Source organism: Lissotriton helveticus, chromosome 7 (genome assembly GCF_964261635.1).
Source record: "Lissotriton helveticus chromosome 7, aLisHel1.1, whole genome shotgun sequence".
Taxonomy (NCBI): domain Eukaryota; kingdom Metazoa; phylum Chordata; class Amphibia; order Caudata; family Salamandridae; genus Lissotriton; species Lissotriton helveticus.
The window spans coordinates 1964142252-1964163608 of NC_136068.1; the positions used below are offsets into that span (position 1 = coordinate 1964142252).

Consider the following 21357-nt stretch of genomic DNA (forward strand, 5'->3'; position numbering starts at 1 on the left):
TGTTCTTCTAGTCAGATGCTACTATGTGAACAGATGCTAACCCTGATCAGGTAAGTGGTAACTGAATAAGGGAGAGAGGAGCTCTTGGATTGAAGGATAGGTTGTACATCATCCAAATTGGCAATCATTGTGTGATCCAGAATATTGTAGTACTATACCCCTGATGAATAGTGAGATTGATCCCTTTATGTAATAGTAATCATAGGATAAGCTGCCGTCTGCGTAGGAAGTCTGGGTTCGTATGGGACCGCGAGATCGCCGATATTGATGCTGCCGTCTGCGTAGGAAGTCTGGGTTCGTATGGGACCGCGAGATCGCCGATATTGATGCTGCCGTCTGCGTAGGAAGTCTGGGTTCGTCTGGGACCGCGAGATCGCCGATATTGATGCTGCCGTCTGCGTAGGAAGTCTGGGTTCGTATGGGACTGCGAGATCGCCGATATTGATGCTGCCGTCTGGGTAGGAAGTCTGGGTTCGTCTGGGACCGCGAGATCGCCGATATTGATGCTGCCGTCTGGGTAGGAAGTCTGGGTTCGTCTGGGACCGCGAGATCGCCGATATTGATGCTGCCGTCTGGGTAGGAAGTCTGGGTTCGTCTGGGACCGCGAGATCGCCAATATTGATGCTGCCGTCTGGGTAGGAAGTCTGGGTTCGTCTGGGACCGCGAGATCGCCGATATTGATGCTGCCGTCTGGGTAGGGGAGTCTGGGTTCGTCTGGGACCGCGAGGCCGCCGATTGATTGACATTATAGGAAGTCTGGGTATGTATATTGGGAATTCCCTGTCCTTAGGTGGTAGATATATGTTGTTACCTGTTGTAAATAGGCCCTAGGGAGGGGGAGGTGGTAACGTTCTGGCTGAGTTGGTAATGCTCTGATGAGCTGGTCCTATCTAATCTGAGAAATCAGGCAGAACACCATGTTATCCACCTCCCATTGGATAACATGGCTAAGAACTGGTCAGAGCAGGCGTTAGTTTTTGGTGATAGCAGGAATATTTCCATCGCTACGCCTGCCTTGCTAATACGCGATAGCGACGTTAGCGACTGCTTTCAGTCGCTAACAGGTTGGGTACGCCCACTTTGCATGTCATTAGCGATAAATATCGCTGACATGCAAAGCGGGACCCAAACCGCTCACTATCGCCTAAAGCTGTCGCTAACTGCTGTTAGCGACAGCTTGCTGATAGGGCGATACAATCATCACCGCTTAGTGGCCGAAAACGGCCGCTAAAGCGGCAATAATTGCCTATCGCCCTGCTTGGTAATATGCCCCAGGGACTTCAAGACTTGAAGGTGAAGCCTGAGCTCAGGGGGTGGGACTTTCCTGGGAAAACTCCCCGCAATCAGCATGAAGACGTGTGAATAGAGAAAAGTTCACAACACACTGTGCCAGACCTGCTAGATCTGGAACTTATGCCCCCACCCCCTTGTGGTGCTATTGGGACACATGAAAGATGTTCCAAATAAGCTGAGTGGCGTCACTTGCGACAAAGGTTTCATTACATTTACAACAAATATTATTGGGCACACTTTACCCCATGTCTCATACACACTCTTGGTTTGCCTGCTTCGACCTGCATCTGTGAGCTCCAAAGCTAATTACGCCAGTGCTGTCAGTCAGCAGTGGACCAGCAAGCATGCCGCGGGCCCTGGTGCAAGCAATGAAAATGGCCCTTTTGATTGCTGTTGGGGTAGTAAAATATAGCAATTATCAAGGTTTGATGTGCCGAAACCAAGCTGCACGTTACTGAAGAGCCTTATCCATGGCAATACTGGACTTGGGTTGCGTGTGTTCTGGTTCTGGGAGGACCTGGCCTGGCAGTTCAGGCTTAACTGTTCCCACTGGAGCAGGGTCAAGATTGATGTTCACATGGCTGGGTGTAAACTGAGGTGGTATGATGTGCAAAACACAGAAGGACTGGGATGCTAACCAGAGTAATTACCTGCAGCTGAGATTAATTCAAGCATTCCACCCATTACTATTCAGTCTGTCACATATTTGTCATTTACTTTGTTTCAAATTTCCCATGAAATTTGCAACTCAATAATGTCATGCAATCACTTATTCAACATGTCCTTAAAGAGATTGTGCTACATGCCATGTAGGGAGTCTGCACATCCTGCTGTGTAGTGAATTTGCAAGTGGCCATGAAAGCATATACCAACTATCTTGCAACATAAGTAACCCTGGGCAAAGCACTACGCTACGCTCGCGTAGTTTGTGAAGTTTGCGCTACTTCGCAATCCGCGAATTGCACGTAGCACAGTGCAAACACGCGTAGCGTAGCACATTGGTCATTTTTTGCTTGCTCGCGGTCCTCAACGTCAAGTTGGCGACCATGAGGAAGCAAAATTACATCCCGGAGAGTCTTTTGCCTCGTTCGCGATCAGCAACATCAAGTTGCCGATCGCGAGCGTGGAAAATAAACCTCGCGGCGAGATTTTCAACGCGGGGAGGTCAGGTTTCTCATTGCGAGTGGTCGTGTATGCTCGCGACCGCTCGCGATGAGAAACTACCAGTCCTCGTTGAGAAAGCTGCCGCTCGAGTAAAAATCTACTCGAGCGGCAGAAAACGACAGCTCGCACTGTGCAAGATGCCGTTATCAATGATTGCACAGTGCGGAAAAGCACCCGGCGCTGTGCAATCATCACAAACAACGCACTACGCAGTTCACGTAGAGCTACGCGTATCTCGCGGATCTATGACATAATATCGACAGACAGAATATCTACATACAAAAATATCGACACAAAAATATCGACATCAAAAATATCGGAGTTATATCTTCATTAAGGTAAGTACAAAAATATCGGTCAGTCTTACGTCTGCTGTGAGGCAGGCGTAAGAAATTGACACATTTGTGTCCTAGAAGTGGCGCAGTGAAATCACATAGATTTCACTGCGTAACTTCTACGACCCTTTCTTATGTGGCACAGGGGTTTACAAAGTGACGCATCTACCTAGATGCGTCACTTTGTAAATATGGCGCAACAAGGCGCTTTTTTTACACCACTGGTGTGCCACAAAAAGTGACGCACCAGCGGCGTAAAACTGACGCACGGCCTCATAAATGAGACCCATTAAGTCAACACAGGAGTGACTCAATCCTAGTCCTGAAGGCAGTGCAAAGCCACCAGCAGTAACCTGGAGTACTAGTTGAGTGAAACAGAGACATTATGGCAGACAATCTGTCATTTAGCCTGAAAAATATTCTGTTATTAGGTAGCTGCAGTACTTGACTGTGGTGAAATTTTGTAGCGTCTATAAGAGGAATTCTATTAGTTTAGGTGGAGAGGCAATGAGGAAGTAAGAGGGATAAGAACTGGAGTTGGGGCCAAAGGGCATTTAAGGTTGTATCATAACCACAAGCTTCAAATGCCATTTGTCTCTTTGTCATCAAATCTTGTCAGGGCCAGGCATATTTAAGACTTTGCTTGCCAGCGACCACCGAATAGAAGAGCCACTTGTGGCATGCATTAACTGAAGACAGCAAGGAGAAATGACAAACACAGTCTTCTGAAGTGATGGAGGAGCAAAACATGTCATGCTCTGGTTATAGCAAAACACACAAGATGATGGACGGAAGGTTGCACAATGGCAAAACATTCACCGGAATCAAGCATCCTAGGATGGAGGGAGGCCAGCTGTCCCTGACTGATATTAGATAGGTGCCCAGTTGTGCTGGCTGATCCAATGGCTGTTGGCGCAATGTACTCCAGAGAGGGAACGGTACCCGGCTGTACATGATGCCACAGCCCTAGCGATGATCCTGCTACGGGTGTGACAGAACGCATAAGAAAAGATTTAAATTAATCAATTTTTACATGCTGCATAGAGTGTACCTCACCCCATCCCGCATTAGGAGATATTTTGGGACGGAGACAGCTGCATGCCCAAGATGTGGAGAGAGGGAGGCACATATAATTCATATGTTATGGAGGTGCCCCACACTACAATCCCTTTGGGAGGAGATAAGGCAAGTGGTGGGTGATCTCATTGTCAAAGAGCTCCCACAAGACCACGGTGATCAGCAAAACACACAAGATGATGGCGGAATGTTGCACAATGGCAAAACATTCACCTCCGGTCCAGGGAAGACATGGCTTGGCAGTTCGGTCTGGACTGTTCCCATGAGGCACAGGGTCAGACTGATTTGCATATAGCCATGTCTGAACTGGGGTGGCTTGGTGAGCAAAATAACGATGGATTAAACCCAGATCTGTGACTGGGGGTGAATGTTTTGGCAGTGTGCAACATTCCCTCCCTCATCTTGTGTGTTTTGATGCTCTTCTCATTGGCAGCCAGAGAAATTTCCAGTGGGCCTACCAAAGAGAAAAAGAGGATCTATTGGTTTATAAACAGATGTAATACAGGTAGGTCTATCGTTAAAATGGTTTACTTTAGCAGTCTTTATCTGGATGGCACAGAAGGATTGTCTTAAACAGGTCTTGAAGAGGGTAGGACTTTTGTGTTCTTCCTGGGAGTTATGTGACTTGCCATTGCAGGAGCAGGGACTCCGGCTCAACCCTATGCCGGGCTCTAACAGGTCTAAGATGCCCGAGGCGATAGGATGCTTGAACCTCCCCCACTTCCAAAATATCAGCTTATAGCTGGAGGCATACAGTTCATCAATTCCTTGTGTAGAGAAAACGAACCATACCCAATTTTCGTGAACCGGTTCTCCGAGCTGTCCCAAACATACCGAATCTTCTGTACCTGAATACATCGGACCTGCAGAAACAAACATGACCGTATCAGAAGACCACGTCATCCCGCCACAGTGTGATCATATAAGAGAAGGTTACACATGCAACGTTTCAAATATCATCCTTCTACGAATTGATCTTAATGAGTTTTGGGTCTAAAAGAAAGGGTACTTTGATGGATGAGTTCTTTCTCTTGATCACCACTGGATTATTCTCTTCTTGGACACCCTGGTTCATGGACTGTTGCTGTGAATGAGTCTTTCTACCAAAGGCTCAGTAACTATAAGCTCTGTACAAATGGAATACAGATTAATAACTACAAGTGTGACTTTTTATGATACGGCCCATTGCCACTACGGTAATAAGCTCTAGGCTGGTTGAATGTGAACACATGCACACACTTGAGTGCACATGTGTGGGGCTGTGTTTAAGACGACCCTCAAACTCACTCAAGGACCTGTGCATGAGTAGGCTCTACCAGAAGGAACCCTTCATGGATCGTTGTTGACTTGTGCAGGCTTTATAATAGTATTGATAGTGCTTTGTTGTGTTATACACTATCGGTAAAATCTCGAAATCTTCCCCAAACTGCAGTTTCACCATAGTTAGTCCAAGGGACTCAGGGGCATATTATCAAGGGGGTTTATCTCCGCTTTTTTGGCTTTAAAAGCCAAGAAAGCGGAGATAAAATTATCTCCCTATTACCTAGCTGTCGCTAACACCAGTTAGCGACAGCTAGTAGGAGATAGCGACCATCTTGGGCCCCACTTTGCATGTCAGTGATATTTATCACTAATGACATGCAAAGTGGGCGTGCCAAGATGTTAGCGACTGGAAACAGTCGCTAACATCTCTATCTCATATTACCAACATTTGGAGATATTCGCGCTAAGCGCGAATATCTCCAAAAGCTAACACCTGCCCTGAGCAGTTCTTAGCCATGTTATCCAATGGGAGGTGGATAACATGGCTAAGAGCATTAGCTCGGAAATGCATGAATATCGCTGACTTTTCAGCGATATTCATGCATTGCGGCCGTTTTTTATCGCATTTGCGATAAACCTTGGTAATACCAAGGTTTATCTGCGGTAAAAATCGCCGCAGCTTAGCGGTAAAATTTTGTCTCTAACCAAGCAATAGCGATAATTATCACTATTGCTTGGTAATATGCCCCTCAGTTGACGCACCATCATTACGCTAAGTCAGGATACTGAATTCAGGTCTGAACTTCAAGATTGATTTTACTCTGAACATGCTCCTAATTATATTTGGGCCTTTGACTCACACTACTGGGTCACATTGATTACTCTGCTGGTCTGCTGGAGGATCAAAGGCCCTCTCACACAAAAGGGTAATTAGACAGAAATTAAGCAAGCATGTGCCTGAAGACTGGAGTACAAGAGGGCACCACCTCCCCTGAGTAGGCCTTGGACTGCTCTGCCTTGCTTTCCTGAGAGAGTCACGTGCCACAACAGATTGCGTCGTTCTCAGAAGACAGAAGATTGCGGACTAGTTTCTTGTGAAGGACCCACATCCTTCACCACTAATGAAATGACCCACTTTCTTTTAGGTGAGTAAATGGCAGTGTGATTGAATCTTTGGGTGACTGACTAGGTGTGTGAGTAGCTCTATGGGTGAGTGGCCGTATGTGAGTGTCTGTATGGGTATATGAGTACTTATATCAGAGGCTGTATCGATGAGTGACTGTGTGCATGAGTAACTGTATGGGTGAGTGAGTGGATGTGTGTTTAGACCTATGAATCAGTGAGTGGGTATGTACTAACTGGTATTGGTGTGTGTATGGTTTCGACAATGGTAGTCTGTATTTTAGAGTGGGTGTATGAAAGGTTATATTAGTGTGTGAGGAGGTGCATCAGATATTAAGTGGATGATGTAATCTGTGATGTCATCAGTGTTGTCATTTGAGATATCATCAGTGATGTCATCAGTGTTGTCACTGACCATGTCACAATACCTCAATCTCTGTTTTGATTACTTCAAGTTTCTCACAGTGATAAAACATATGGATAATATCAGCTGGACCTTTAGAGCATCTAGGGCAGTTATTATCCGCCCTCTTGCCCCAGTCATATAGCTTGGAAGGTGAATTGGCCAGGGTGAACGCCTCTATTTTTAATTTTGCGGCAAAACTAGGGAAAAAGACCTACCAGTGCCATGATGAAACTTTACAATGCGAAATCAGTGGCTACTGCTGTTTATGGCAGTGAACTGTGGGGTTATGTCGTGGGGGAATTTTTTTATTTTTTCATGATGCGCCTCTTGTGTGTCCCAGTTGGAACTTCTAACTTTGTAGTACATGAAGAGTTGGGGGCAAATACATAAGCGACATTTTTTCTTTACGCCCGCTGACATGTTGGCTAAATTTGTGGCTAAATGTGGACATCCCATTGACTCATTTGATCATGAAGGACTTTTTGTCCCAGGACAAGGCAATGGGTACCCCATGGTTAAATTACTTGAAATCTAGTTTCTCCAGGCTCGGTCGCTTGGATTTGTTTGAACATCCGAGCAGGATTGTAAAAGGGGATGTGGAGGCAATTAAAGCGGCTTTCCTTATGGATAGGAGTATGCAAAGGTATGGTGTGGAGCTTCTAAAACCAACTGTAAGAAAATCTGTTATGCTAAAATCATGTGAATCAATGGAGCCATATTTGAGTGGCTCATTGACCTAACATGAGAAGTTCTTGCTAACAAGGTTTAGGTTAAATCTGTACCATCATCTGCTGATAAGACTAAAAAGTTACATTTTTAATAAATTTGCTGCACCCTGTGGCTGCGACGGAAAGTCTCCACAGGATATGCTGCATTTTATATTTTTATGCAGATTTTATGATTACCCACGCAAACGCTATCTGGTTGTTCTTTTAAAAAAACTTAATTTCAATCAGATCAGACCAGCCCTTATGTACCTACAACTTCTGCATAAGGACAGCATTCTTCAAGTCACTGAATTTTTAAAGCTGTGTATAAGGTTGAGAAACTGTTTGTATCAGTGATGGTTCTTTTTGTTGATTTATTTCTCTCTTGAATTTACTTATTGTATGTAAATAACTGACTGAATTTTCTGCACTTTACCGTTTATTTTTATATTTATTGAATTTTTAAACTGCTTTGTTGCATATGTGCTTTTATGGTTTGAATCAAAACTGAAATAAAGTCTCTATTGAATTGAATTGAATAGCTTGGAAGGGGTATGGTATAAATTAAATAATGTTTTGGAATGTTGAGCTCTTAAATTAGAAGAACGTAAAAATCTTTTATCCATTAAAAGAGCTCTGTCAAGGTCGGTGCCCAGATCCTCCAATTTGGAGGCCCAGGCTGTCTCTGTTTTACCCATATCATCCTGGGATCCCTCCATAAATAGCCTGTATACTCCCTTTATTCTTCTGCTTCCTCCATTCAAATAATCCAAAATGCTGCACCTTTTTTCTAGAGTGATGCGAGGTCTCTTTGATTTAATTGTATTGACCACCTGAGCGTATTTGTAATCTTGGCTACCCTGGAGGGAATACCTCTGTTTCAGATCTTCTAAAGATCTGCACTCGTCTCTTACCATGATTTGCCCCAGTGTCACGATACCCTGTCGCTCCCAGTGTCTCCAACACCCGTCGTTACATAGAGTAGGGAAGAGACCAGAATATCAAAGTGGAGTATGGGGGTTATATCTAGGTATTCCCAGAACTTTCTGGACTGTCACCCAGACCCCTCATATCCCTTCCAGTATTTTATATCTTGACTTTTTACTATATCTTCTTTCCGTTCTCCTTAATAATACCCCACTTGCCTCACTACCTAACACCAGCTCAATAATAGAGGGAATACCATCTTGTTTATTAGAAATATTTGCACTGTTTCCCACGGGGTCAAATAATATAGCCATCTGCGTGAGGAGACAAGACCAATGATAATATCTGAGGTTCGGCAAACCCAAGCCTCCCCTTTCCTGTGGCAAAGACATATATTTGATAGATCTTCTCACCTTTCCATATTGCCACAGAAAGTTCATAAAAATGGCTTCTATTTCTTTAATAATTTTTTCCTCTATTTTAAAGGGAATTGCACGAAATGTATATAGTATTTTAGGGAACATGGTCATTTTGATAACATTAGCACGCCCTAATATTGAGAGGTGCAATGCATCCATCCTTTTTAGATGCACCTCCATTGTTTTCATAAGAGGGATACAATTATCTCTGATGATATGCTCCGGCTGTGCATTAATTGTTATCCCCAGATACACCACCGAGTCAACTAATCTAGAGTCTGATTTAATTATATTCTTAGAGCACAGCACCTGGGTTTTCCCCTCATTTACGCAATACCCTGACTGTCTCCCAAATAGACACGTAATACCCACCACTTCCCGCATAGCCGCGTCAGGATCGGTGGTAATGACGGCCAGATTGTCGGCATATGCCAGGATTTGTGTTTGAAATCCCTTTGTGACTACCAGTTTAATTACAGTGTTGTTCATTATCTGGTGTATTAGAGGATCTATATATAACGCGAATAAGATGGGTGAGCATGGGCACCCCTGTCTCCTCCCCCTTGTGATATAGATCTTCTCTGAGCTCTCACCCATCATTTGGATCTTGGCAACTGGAGTAGAATACATTGCCTGAATAGTCTTCCGGAATCTTAGCCCAAACCCCCTTTCCTCTAGCACACCCCACAGGAAATCCCACCTGACGCGGTCGAAAGCTTTCTCCGCATCGAGGAGGATCATTGCGACCCCCTCCTCCCCGGAAGCATGGATATCAAACAGCGTGATGGCCCGTCTGATGTGGTCTGTAGTTCCCCTGCTGGGGATAAAGCCATGCTGCAAGGGAGAAACCAGGCCCCCGATGATCCGCCCCAAGCGGGTAGCTAAGATCTTAGCATATAATTTATTATCCGCATTTATCAGGGATATGGGCCAATATGAGCCAGGATTTTCGTTGGGCTTGCCCTTTTTATGAAACACTACGATGTTAGTGCTCATCCATGATTCTGGAATTAGGCCCGTATTTATGATCCCATTAAACAAATCCAAAAGAAGTGGGGAAGTTTCTTCAGATACCCATCTATAAAACTCAAGGGACAAGCCATTGGGCCCGCCGCCTTCCCTGTCGCTAGGTCTTGTAGGGCCTCCGACAGCTTAAGACCCCCCTTCCATTAGTATTTTTAAAGGGTTATTAAAGGGTTAAGTAAGTAGTGTAATAGGTCTATTTTCTTTATTAAGATGATGCTGACTCTTAATTTCAGATAATTAATTGAAAGGGAAATCCAGATCAACATCATATTCCTCTAACAGATCTTGTCCTTGTAGAATTAATAAAAAGATACTACACAATATAAAATAGCTTAGACGTACAGAACCAGGTATGTAAGTAGATATACAACTACTGCTCATAATCAGAATTTCCCTTTAATTAACAAGCAAATTAATGGGTTTTCCTTAAAATTCACATTTGAATCATTTCTATTTGCTACATGTTCATTATTATGATGAGAGTCGTGTCAGCGTGAAATGTACTCTTTCACTTATGAAAAATCCATGTTGCCACGCGTTTAGCAACTTTTTCTCCATTTGAGTTAGAAACAATATGTTTTGCTGAAATGTTTAGTTCCTGCAGCAGAGGACAGATTATGTGGAAAATGCAGAAAAGCATAATTATGCAGACAGACCAGGGCTACCGAAACACATACTTCCAGTTTCCCTGAGTTTAACACAGGCTCCCACAAAATGATTTAGGGGCAGATTTATGAGTTCTGGCGCATCTCTGCAAATCAGCAGGGATGCGCCAGAACTGATGCGTCACGCAATTCCCTCCTTGCGGCACCACAGATGCGCCGCATTTACAATGCGGCGCACCATGGTGCAAGGAAGGGCAGATGCGTGACGCATCTTGTGGTGTACGGGCGGCGCATTGCTGGAGTAGCGTCGCAAGTGCGACACAACTCCTGCAATGTAAAGAGGCCACCCATACATAACGTGGTGCGTCACTCCTTACGCCTGCTTCAAGCAGGCGTAAGGATTTGACCCAGCAGCGTCGTAAAACTGACTCAGGGAAATTTTTGTTTTTGCTGCCGACTGCCTGTCGAGGGTCGAGGACTTTGTTGGACCCCTTCTTTCTGCCACTACTTGCGGAACCCGCTTCGCGGGTCCCGCTGCGCACCGGAGCCACAGGGGAGCCTGTTTGTGCAGCGTGGGTAGGTCCAGGGATGCGAGCGTGCGGGGCAGGACTTCGTTGACCAGAAGCCTCTGCTGACCGCGCCTCCCGTCACCTGGCTGCTCTCCCTGGCCACCACGCCCCGCCTGCAACCTTAAAAAGACCGTGAGGACTGCACGTCGTTGGAAATTTTTGTTTTTGCTGCCGACTGCCTGTCGAGGGTCGAGGACTTTGTTGGACCCCTTCTTTCTGCCACTACTTGCGGAACCCGCTTCGCGGGTCCCGCTGCGCACCGGAGCCACAGGGGAGCCTGTTTGTGCAGCGTGGGTAGGTCCAGGGCTGCGAGCATGCGGGGCAGGACTTCGTTGACCAGAAGCCTCTGCTGACCGCGCCTCCCGTCACCTGGCTGCTCTCCCTGGCCACCACGCCCCGCCTGCAACCTTAAAAAGACCGTGAGGACTGCACGTCGTTGGAAATTTTTGTTTTTGCTGCCGACTGCCTGTCGAGGGTCGAGGACTTTGTTGGACCCCTTCTTTCTGCCACTACTTGCGGAACCCGCTTCGCGGGTCCCGCTGCGCACCGGAGCCACAGGGGAGCCTGTTTGTGCAGCGTGGGTAGGTCCAGGGCTGCGAGCGTGCGGGGCAGGACTTCGTTGACCAGAAGCCTCTGCTGACCGCGCCTCCCGTCACCTGGCTGCTCTCCCTGGCCACCACGCCCCGCCTGCAACCTTAAAAAGACCGTGAGGACTGCACGTCGTTGGAAATTTTTGTTTTTGCTGCCGACTGCCTGTCGAGGGTCGAGGACTTTGTTGGACCCCTTCTTTCTGCCACTACTTGCGGAACCCGCTTCGCGGGTCCCGCTGCGCACCGGAGCCACAGGGGAGCCTGTTTGTGCAGCGTGGGTAGGTCCAGGGCTGCGAGCGTGCGGGGCAGGACTTCGTTGACCAGAAGCCTCTGCTGACCGCGCCTCCCGTCACCTGGCTGCTCTCCCTGGCCACCTCGCCCCGCCTGCAATCCTACGGACAACCAATTTAAGGGAAGGCCTGTACCCGCTAAGCGGGAGCGTGCGGGAGCGTCCCGGGAGAAGCCCGGGACAAGGGCGGGACCGTCTGTGGCCGTCAGGGGCCAAAGGAGGCCGGGCTGGGCCAGGTCTTTTTCATCTTGTTTTGGCGTTCTGTGTCTCTGATCACCTCATTGTTTTCTATTAGTAGTATATTAAGCTTGTATTATTGGGTTGTGAAAGTTTTACCGGTCCGTTTTTGCTATGAGTCATTCTGCTCCCCCAGGTGTAGGCATTTCTGTCCTTGGTCCATTAAATAAATTCTTTAAAAAATCTACTAAGGAGGTAGATATGGACCTACTCCTAGCAGAGAGAAGAGCAGAGCGTCGACGATCGATTGAGCAGTTAAAGAAAATCTCACTGCCATCACAGACAGCTTCTAATTCTACCCATGATATGGCTGCCCAAGGGTTGAGCTCTATTGAGGCCGATGCTACTGACATTAATCAAACCCCTAGAATATTTAGGTTTCCAATTATTTCTCCGCCCTGTGTGAGTGCTACCAGCAGAGGCCACTTAGATTGCCTGCCGGTTGATCACTCTAGTTTAGTTGAAACAAACATCCCTTCTATTAACATTACTGATTCGGATCCTTGCACTATGTTGCCCAACCTTTCACTTGTTTGTATAGATCCAGGCGAGAGTACACCACCAAAGAGTATATGTAACTCTAGATCCAAGCCTGACGAGGCCAAGAGGGTTGTGCATTCCCCACCGAGGAAAAGAAGGAGAAAAGGTGGGGTAAAAAGGAAAGGTCAAAGTGCCCAGCCACCCTCACTAACCCTATCCAAACCAAACACTGAGTTAGTGTTTCCACCTAATGTAGTGCCACTGCTTTCAGATATACAGGATTTGGTAACCCCTGAGTTAGCTAGCGAAGGGGTTAATGAGGTGACCTTTGTTAACATAGAGAAGCTTATTAAATCATATATGCTACCTGTGCTGGAGCGTGTTAGGATAATGGGTGACAAACTGGACCGCCTGCTGGCGTCCATTGAGCCTTCACACTCCTCTAGCCTGGACAAGGTCAAGGGTCCACCCAACAAACCTCCTGGTTCATCCCAGGGTGTTGGCAATATATCTAGTTCTATTAGCAAACACACTAAAAGTGTAGCCAACACTGCCACTACAACAAACAAAGCTTTGGCCCTGGCTGCTAAACCCCGGACAGCGGCCACGACTGCCAAAGCAAATCCTAGGGTGGTAGCCAACAAACCACCTGCTAAGGGAGTAGTGCCACAGACAAGGAATGGGATGGGTAAAATCGCTAATTCCACTGATAAAATCAATAGACCTCTTCCTCATAAGAAAAATGTAGATTTGCCCCCGGATTCCACGAATTATGTTATTGTTATGACGGGTGTGCCACCAGTTGCGGAAGGGGATAGGGAAAATAACGAAAGTTTAAAAAACAAAGTCATCTTTTGGCTGAAAACAAATAGACCCCTTCCTTCTCATCTTAATGGGGATATTGTTACGGTCAGAAGATGTCGGTGGGTAGGGGTTCGCCCTAAGGATATAGAGGGGGACATAGTAATTATTAATTTTAGGGACCATAAAGTAGTATCCCATCTCTCCGATTGGTATGTGGGAAGTAATGAGGGAGGGATCTCTACGAGGAACCTCACTTATTTTTATCCCGAGACCCTGATCAATCCATCAGATCAACCTCCTGCTAATAATAATAAAAATACCAATAGCCTCCTTAAATGGACCAATTTTACACCTAGTTTCCATGGACCCCATTTTAATCCTGAGGCGCAGTATCGTTCCTACATTCAATCTGACTACAATTGTCCCGCACAAACGCCGGGTTGGGCTAAGATCAATACCCAGCCCAGAGGTCCTCCAGTGTTATTGGATCTGCCATTTCCCAATAAGTCCCTGTACCCATTGGTTCCTACAACATCTGCCTTTACACAGATCCAACAGCCCCCAAGTCTCTACCCAGCACAACTTTATCCCAATAGGTTTACCCAGCCTAAAGAGCTTTGGAATATTCCTCTGAGAAACCTATATGATCCACTATCATGGTTGTCGACTAATGATTGACCAGCACTTTCGACAAGGGTTGATGAACCTAACTCTGAGTGTTTGAGGGTGGGAGATGACCTGGGTATCCTTTCAAATATGGTCGAAAGTCCAGAAGACCAATTACATCAATTTGTGGAGGGCTGTATTGTTTATACAGGAGAGCCAGATATACCAGTTTTGGTACCCACCCCGCTGTCTTCCAATGATGTTATCAGTGTAGGCGCAAGTCCTGGGTCAACTACCCAGGCTGGGTCAATTTGTCTGTTAATGGAAGGTTTGGTTACAGATGCATGTGGGCATGTAGAATCGTCTCTCCAGTCTATCGAACCCTACCCAATAGCTGTAACAAAAATGTGTGATCAAGCATGTGAAAAGGGCACCACCATGGGTTGTTGGAACGTCGCAGGAATTGATTCTTGTATATGTATTCCTGATTGGGCTGATTTTATTCGACAAAGTGATGTCTGGTCGTTTCAGGAGACCTGGGCGACCCAATCAGTTTATTTTCCAGGCTTCCTGAACTTTAACAAATTAGCAGTTAGAGGCCAAAGAGGCAGGGCCATGGGTGGCCTCACTATTTGGGTTCGCCAGGTTGCAGGTGTATCTGTTAAGGAAATCTCTATTGATTGCCCCGATATATTGATAATTAGTATGAAAACAAATAGAGGGCTGAACATACTGCTTATCAATGTATACGCAAGAGGTATTGCGGGTGGCCGAGTGTCGACCACCCTCACTTGCTTGGATGATTTCCTGGGTTCCACTCAATTAACTGGTCATGTGGTTGTTATGGGCGATCTTAATACCTGTTTTGAACCTTTAAGCAAAGAGGATGGGTTATTAACTGAGGCAGAGGATCTGACCTGGGGGATTCCTCAACTTGAGCTACCCCCGATCACTAAGTGGTCCCAAGCAGCCACATTCATCAAAGGTCTGAACTGGGGGCTGCGTGCCCTAAACGGACACGTAATCTCTGACAGGCTGGGTAACTACACTTTTTCTAATGGCAGACACAGCAGTCGCATTGATTATATCCTAGTTGACATTAAAATGTGGCCTTTAGTTCTGGACATGATAGTTAAGCCACGACCAGAAAGCGACCATGAACCATTCATAGCGGAATTGAAGGACTTTAGTTTTGCAGGGCCGATTGAACGTCAGCCTAATCCTGTACAAGAGGCCGTGGTACTATCAAATGATATGAGGAGGGTGCGCTGGCCAAAGGTTTCTGTAGATGTGGAAGCACGCGTAAAGATCAGAACCCTGGTATCAAACTCCTTAATGGAAATTGATAAGTGTGATAACCAGGAATTAACTAACTCAAAAATCACAGACATTCACGCTAGCTTGTTTTTGTCCCTAAAAACTCTGTTTGTTAAATTTGTTGTCAATAAGGGTAGGGGGAAGGTTAAGAAACCCGCAAACTGGTACAACGAAGCTTGTCGAGAGTCCCATTCGTCTTTGTTTAAGGCCTTAAAATTAAAGAACTCAGCCCTAATTAAAACTAGTAGGAAGGCGTATAATGATGCCAAACGTCGGGCTAAAGCAGCATGGGACGACGAGCGCTGGAGCTTATTAGCCGAGGCCTGTGGCTCAAGGAACCTACAGCATTTCTGGCACCTTCTCAGGTGGGGTCAGTCTCAGGACGACCGCCCAAGCCCCGCATCCATTGAACAACAGAAATGGGTGTCCCACTTCGAGGAACAATTTAGATGCTATGGCACTACACAAGATCCCATTAGTTGGCCAATAACTTCTGATACACTTGTGTTCTCGGCCAAAGAAGTAGAATCAGTTTTGAATGCCATCCCTAGGGGTAAAGCTCCCGGTCCGGACTGTATCCCAGCGGACTTATTCCAACAAGATCAGGACCTATGGGTACCGTACCTAGTGTGATTGATTAATGCGCTGGCTATGGGCGCCAGGGTTCCTGATTCTTGGGCAGGCGCTGAAATACTCCCTATCTTTAAGAAGGGTGATCGGTCGGTTCCTTTGAACTACCGGCCGATCAGTTTAATTGACGCAGTCCAGAAGATCATAACCCGTCTTGTTCTGTCAAGGGTCCAGGCTTGGATAGAGGAATATAACATTCTTACTCCTCTCCAAGCTGGGTTCAGACCCCATGTGAGCACCCTGGATCAGGCATTTCGTTTCATGCTTCTGCATTGGAAGATGGTCACCTTGGGCAAAGGCAACCTATATGCGGCCTTCGTGGATCTACGGTCTGCGTTTGACCTTGTCCCGAGAGCCGGGCTTTGGAATTGCCTACTAGACATGGGCATGCCTCCCCTTTTGGTGCGTCTTATAGTGAACCTTCATGCACGGACATTTGCTTTTGTGCGATGGGGTAAACCGGGTGAGGTGACAGAGAATTTTCCAGTGGCCAAAGGTGTCAGGCAAGGTTGTGTTTTGGCACCTACCTTGTTTTCTCTATATATTAATAGAGTTACCAAGTACTATGACAACTTTTCCACGGATGCCCCAAGTTTGGCTGGCATGAGAATCCCCCTGCTCATGTTCGCTGACGACACTCTCTTGATTTCACGAACCAGACAGGGTCTGCAGAACGCACTGTCAAGGTTCGAGAGTTTCAGCAGCGATCATGAGCTGGAGGTGAACGTGTCCAAAACCAAATTTATGGTTTTAAGGGGGCGCAAACAAATAAATGCCAGGGTTTCCATGGGGGATACCCCCCTGGAGCAAACAAAGCATTTTACCTACCTGGGAGTCACCTTTAGTGACACCCTGAGTTGGACCCACCAGATCGAGCTCATGACCATGAAACATCAACAGCTGGGCGGAGCACTGATTAAGGAACATAAAGGGTCATTTACGAGGCCAATGTCCCCGCTCATTAAGATCTATGGTGGTAAGGTTCTTTCAGCAGTCCTGTATGGTGCGGAACTATGGGGTGGTAGCAATTTGGATCCGCTAAAACATGCCCAAAATAAATTCCTAAGATTGTCCACAGGTCTGCCACAGTCGACTCCTATAACCCCCTTCTTTACGACTTAGGGTGTCACTCGGTGGAGGACCAAGCAAGACTCCGTCCACTGACATTCTGGCGCCGTCTGTGGACAACGCCAGAACTCCATCATTATGCAGAAGCCTGCTTGGAGGTTAAAAATAGCTCTGGTGCCTCAAACATTGGATGGTTTAGAGACCTTAAGACTACCTTATTAGCTTTGGGTTATGGCGATCTGTGGTCCTCGCCTGAGTCAGCCATTTTCCCCTCCAAAAAGGAACTCAAAAAATGCTATTGGGAATGGGTGACTCATAATATGTACTTGGAAACGAACCCGAGCAGTCTTACTGGACTGTTCATTGTACATAAGGACACACCCAAGTTAGAGGGGTACTGGGACACTATAACTAAACCCTTGGACCGCAAACTATTCTTCCAATTTAGATGCGGTTCACTTCCCATAGGGGAGTTCACTAAAAAGTGGGGAACAGAAAGATCGGGTTTTTGTCCTAATTGTCAAGGTATTGGGGAAAGCCTGAACCATTTTTTGTATGTGTGCCCTTTATACTCTGCCCCTAGAGCCAAATGGCTAAAGCCGGTATGTAGACATCTAGGTACCAGATTGGCGGTGGAAGGAACTAGATTGCTAAAAACCAACCTGGATCCCCTTATTGTTGTGGGGGTTGCTAAATTTTTTGGGTGGGCCTGGGTGCTTAGAAGTAGGCTCATCAAAAATAACCAAATGGTGATTGCCTAGTATCCTGTAACCTGCTGACTCAAGGTTGTACATGAGTCTCTTTGTAAAGTTGTGTATATTTGTACAAGAAGCTGATTAGCTTGTCAATGATTTAATACTAGTTTTAACTGTTTTATATGTATTTATTGTATTTTATGTCTTTTATGATGAACTAATCGAATAAAGACTTCTTGAACTTGACTCAGTGAAATCTTGTAGATTTCACTGCGTCAGTTTTACGGGGCTTTCCTACGAGGGAACGCCTACCCTGCGACAGAACGCCCACATGAAACCTGACGCAGGTTTCATGTGGCGCAGTGGAGGAGTGTGGCTCACTGCTTAGAGCGGCAGTCCCTGGTACAGAGGTCTGGCCGGGACCAGGGTTCAAATCCCGCCTCGGCTGATCTCGGCTGATTTGGCGGATCTTGGGCTCATAATTCCTCGGACCTGATTTCTCGCCTCGGTGCCTACTCTGAGCATGAGTCCCACGCTGCAACTCTGGGCAATAGCTTGCTTAACCTCCACAACGGCCCCCTACAGCGCTGGGGATGCCTGGTTGCACCCCGGGGATGCCCAGGAGTGGACATTTCACGGGGAAAAGCCAGGATGGGTTCCCTAGCGGTATGAGTACAGCGCCAGGACACACTGCTTGCCGGGGTATCAGTGCGCTTTACAAATACGTCTACATTTACAAATACGTCTACATTTACAACGTGACGCATCTCCATAGATGCGTCACGTTGTAAATAGGCCGCAGGGATGCGCCACGTTTCCGCACCGTTGCGTGACGCAACGGCGGCGTAAACGTGGCGCAAGTCCGACATAAATCTGCCCTTAGTGTTTAGGGATAAACAAGTGCTTTTAAAGAACACATTTTTAAAATAGGTAATCAGATTTTACCCAGTGCCAACATGTTTACAAGTCCAATCAAAGACCCTTTCATTCAGTACAGCAGGTGCAGTGGCACTGGGGCCCACAGGTGTTCGGCCCTCTCCATCTCAGTTATGACTGCCTTGCTTTACAGATGTGGCAGGGGCGCTCACTGTCCACGCTGGTGTAGAGCCGAGAGCATCCTTGCTGCAAAGAGACGGGCAGTGTGTGAGCACCTTTCTTCAGAAAGGGGCAGAGTCTGATTCAAGATCTGATTGATGGTCAGGCATTGCCTGAAAGGCATGAGAGAGGCAGAGCAGGCAGCCAGCCGCTCAGGGAACAGCCATCTTTAGCACAGGCGGTTCCCAGGAGTGAAAGGGACTCACAACAACCCAATTATGGTGAGTGGTGTTTTTTGGTCAATTTCGTTTTTTTATGTAGTTGTTCTTTTCTCATATTTTGGGGCTGATTATGACGCAGTCAGTAATGGCGCCGACTGTCAGTCCGAGCTGTTCCGACCTCATCATAAGGAGCGGGTCGGATTCCTTTCCAACCGACCCATTTGGATGGTTTCAGTCGGAAAAGACTCCGATCGCTCATTCCGACTGCCCTCCGACGGTCTCCGCGAGCCCGTCCGACAGTCGGAAAGACTTCAGTGATCCCAAGGGCGACTCTTTCTGCCCGAGGGAATTACAATGTCGGATTCCAACAGCCTTTCTGTGTTGGTCTTTCCGACACAGTACTGCTGTCGGAAGTCGACTTTGGGGGCACAGCTCCGTTTGGTTGCTGAGGGGGCACATACGGTGCCCCCTGTTGATCCCTGCCCCTTGAGGTGCCTGCCACGTGGTGCAGGAATGAACTGCGCCTCTTCTCTTCACAATGAGAGCGTGCATTCCGGTCGGAAATAAAGGGACAGTCTTCCTCCAGCAGGCTACAGGCCACCTTTGTTGCTGGATTCCTCGGTCAAAGTTGTAGGGCGAGTCTTGTTAACCAGATTTCAGGACTGATGTACAGTATGGCTTTCGTAAGGGTCTGGGCACAGTGGAGCAAGGCCTGAACTTAAACACCATGATAGGCAAAGACATCAAGGCAAAAAGGGGCGGGCGACTCCTGGCCTTCATGGACTTACCTGCGACACTGGACTGCGTTATCCACGATAAACTGTGGAGGATTTTAGAGAGGACAGGGGTGGACGACTCCTTAATATCCTTCTTGAGGCAGCTTTACCTGGGGCTATATAAGGGGTCGGGAGGGAGTGCACAAAACAATTTAATGTAATGAGAGGAGTGAGACAAGGTTGTGTCCTGGCTCCGTTCCTTTGTACGCTTTACATAAATGACTTAGGAACCGTTTCGTTGCAAGAGTGCCAGGACCGACCGTTAGTAGGGAAACGTCCAGTACCTGCACGTATGTACGCGGACAACGCGGTCCTTATGGCAGGCACTCGCAAGGGCTTCAGAGGGTAGTTCCTAGTTTTGCAAATTTTATGTCTAATTTGGGTCTTACAATAAACACCTCGAAGACATTGATAATGAAGTGCTTTCTTTTTAGACACCAAGCGGATTGAATGCACAAAAACTTTTTCTTATCATGGAATTTTATTCAACCGGATGGGGACTTGGACTCAGGCAGTCAAGGCCAGGAGGCTGGTATTTTCAAAGGCACTAACTTCCCAATCAAATTTAAGCAGGAAACTAGGTAAACTGCGGCCGCTGGCAGAACTGTTACAAATGTGCAAGGCTAAATGTGTTGCAATCCTAAAACACGGGTGTTTGGGGTTATGACGATGTTAAGTCCTTACAAATCTCTGAAAAACAGTTTTTTTAGGTTCTTGCTGGCCATCACAGATAGTACTTCTACCTTCATTTGTCACACAGAATTAGGTATGCCATACTTAGCTGATATTATAAGAATTCAGCCAGTCCTCCTGTGGCATCGGATTTGACCTCGGACAAGACAACACTTAATCGCCAAATCCTGAGTGACAGCTGAGGGTTAGACGGGGCTATTCATATCAGGTGGCTGGAGTACGTTAAAGACTTTGGGGCATATTACCAACGATTAGCGATATTTATCGCTAACTAGGCTTAGCAACAAATTTTTTATCACGAAGCATCGCCGGAAATTATCGCTGAGATAACGTGCTATTAGCAACGTTTATCTCCAAAGCGATACATTTTCTGCCAGGGAAATATTTAAAAAATAGTTGTTTGCGCTTTGTGGAAGAAATAAGATGTAGCACCGAATTAACAAAAGTAACAGTTCAAGCGCACCATCTCATTTTGACAACTTTTAAAATACAGTCATACATAAGGCGTAACAAAAAGTGAGGGGGCCTCCCTGCACGGTACTTAGGGGGGCCCCCTCAGGACTCAATCAGGAGCTCTCCCGGCCAGAGTTCAGTGCCGAGGGGACCCCTTCGAGCTAGGGGCCCCCCCGCACCGCGTGGACTGCGGGGGCCTGTGTTACGCCCCTGAGGATGACTCCTGGCGACTGTGATAGATTCCTGCTAACACGGTTCAGACTGGGCACCATTCATTGATCTATTCATTTCTCAGAACCAAATGATTAGTCGAGACTGCTGAGTAAAGGCCCGTGCGACGATATATCTGTACAGTCGACCATGCACGTATTATTCTTTTCCAAATTGTAGTCTGTACAGAGGTGGAGGTGAATCCTTCCGGTGCCTCAAACGTTCAGTCTGAGACAATGTCGCCCCGCTATTCTGGTTTTACAATCCCTGGAAATAGAGGGTTATATTATCAAGGGGTTTTATCTCCGCTTTTTTGGCTTTAAAAGCCAAGAAAGCGGAG

The 21357-nt window shown here is 46.7% G+C and overlaps 1 protein-coding gene across 1 annotated transcript in view; it reads right to left on the minus strand.

Moving 5' to 3' along the window:
* Positions 1-21357, minus strand: part of LOC144770986 (putative cation-transporting ATPase 13A4) — a 722230-nt gene that overhangs the window by 408647 nt on the left and 292226 nt on the right. Inside the window, exon 4 of the mRNA XM_078655855.1 lies at positions 4662-4732. Coding sequence (XP_078511981.1) covers positions 4662-4732 — 71 coding nt within the window. The remainder of the gene's footprint in view (positions 1-4661; positions 4733-21357) is intronic.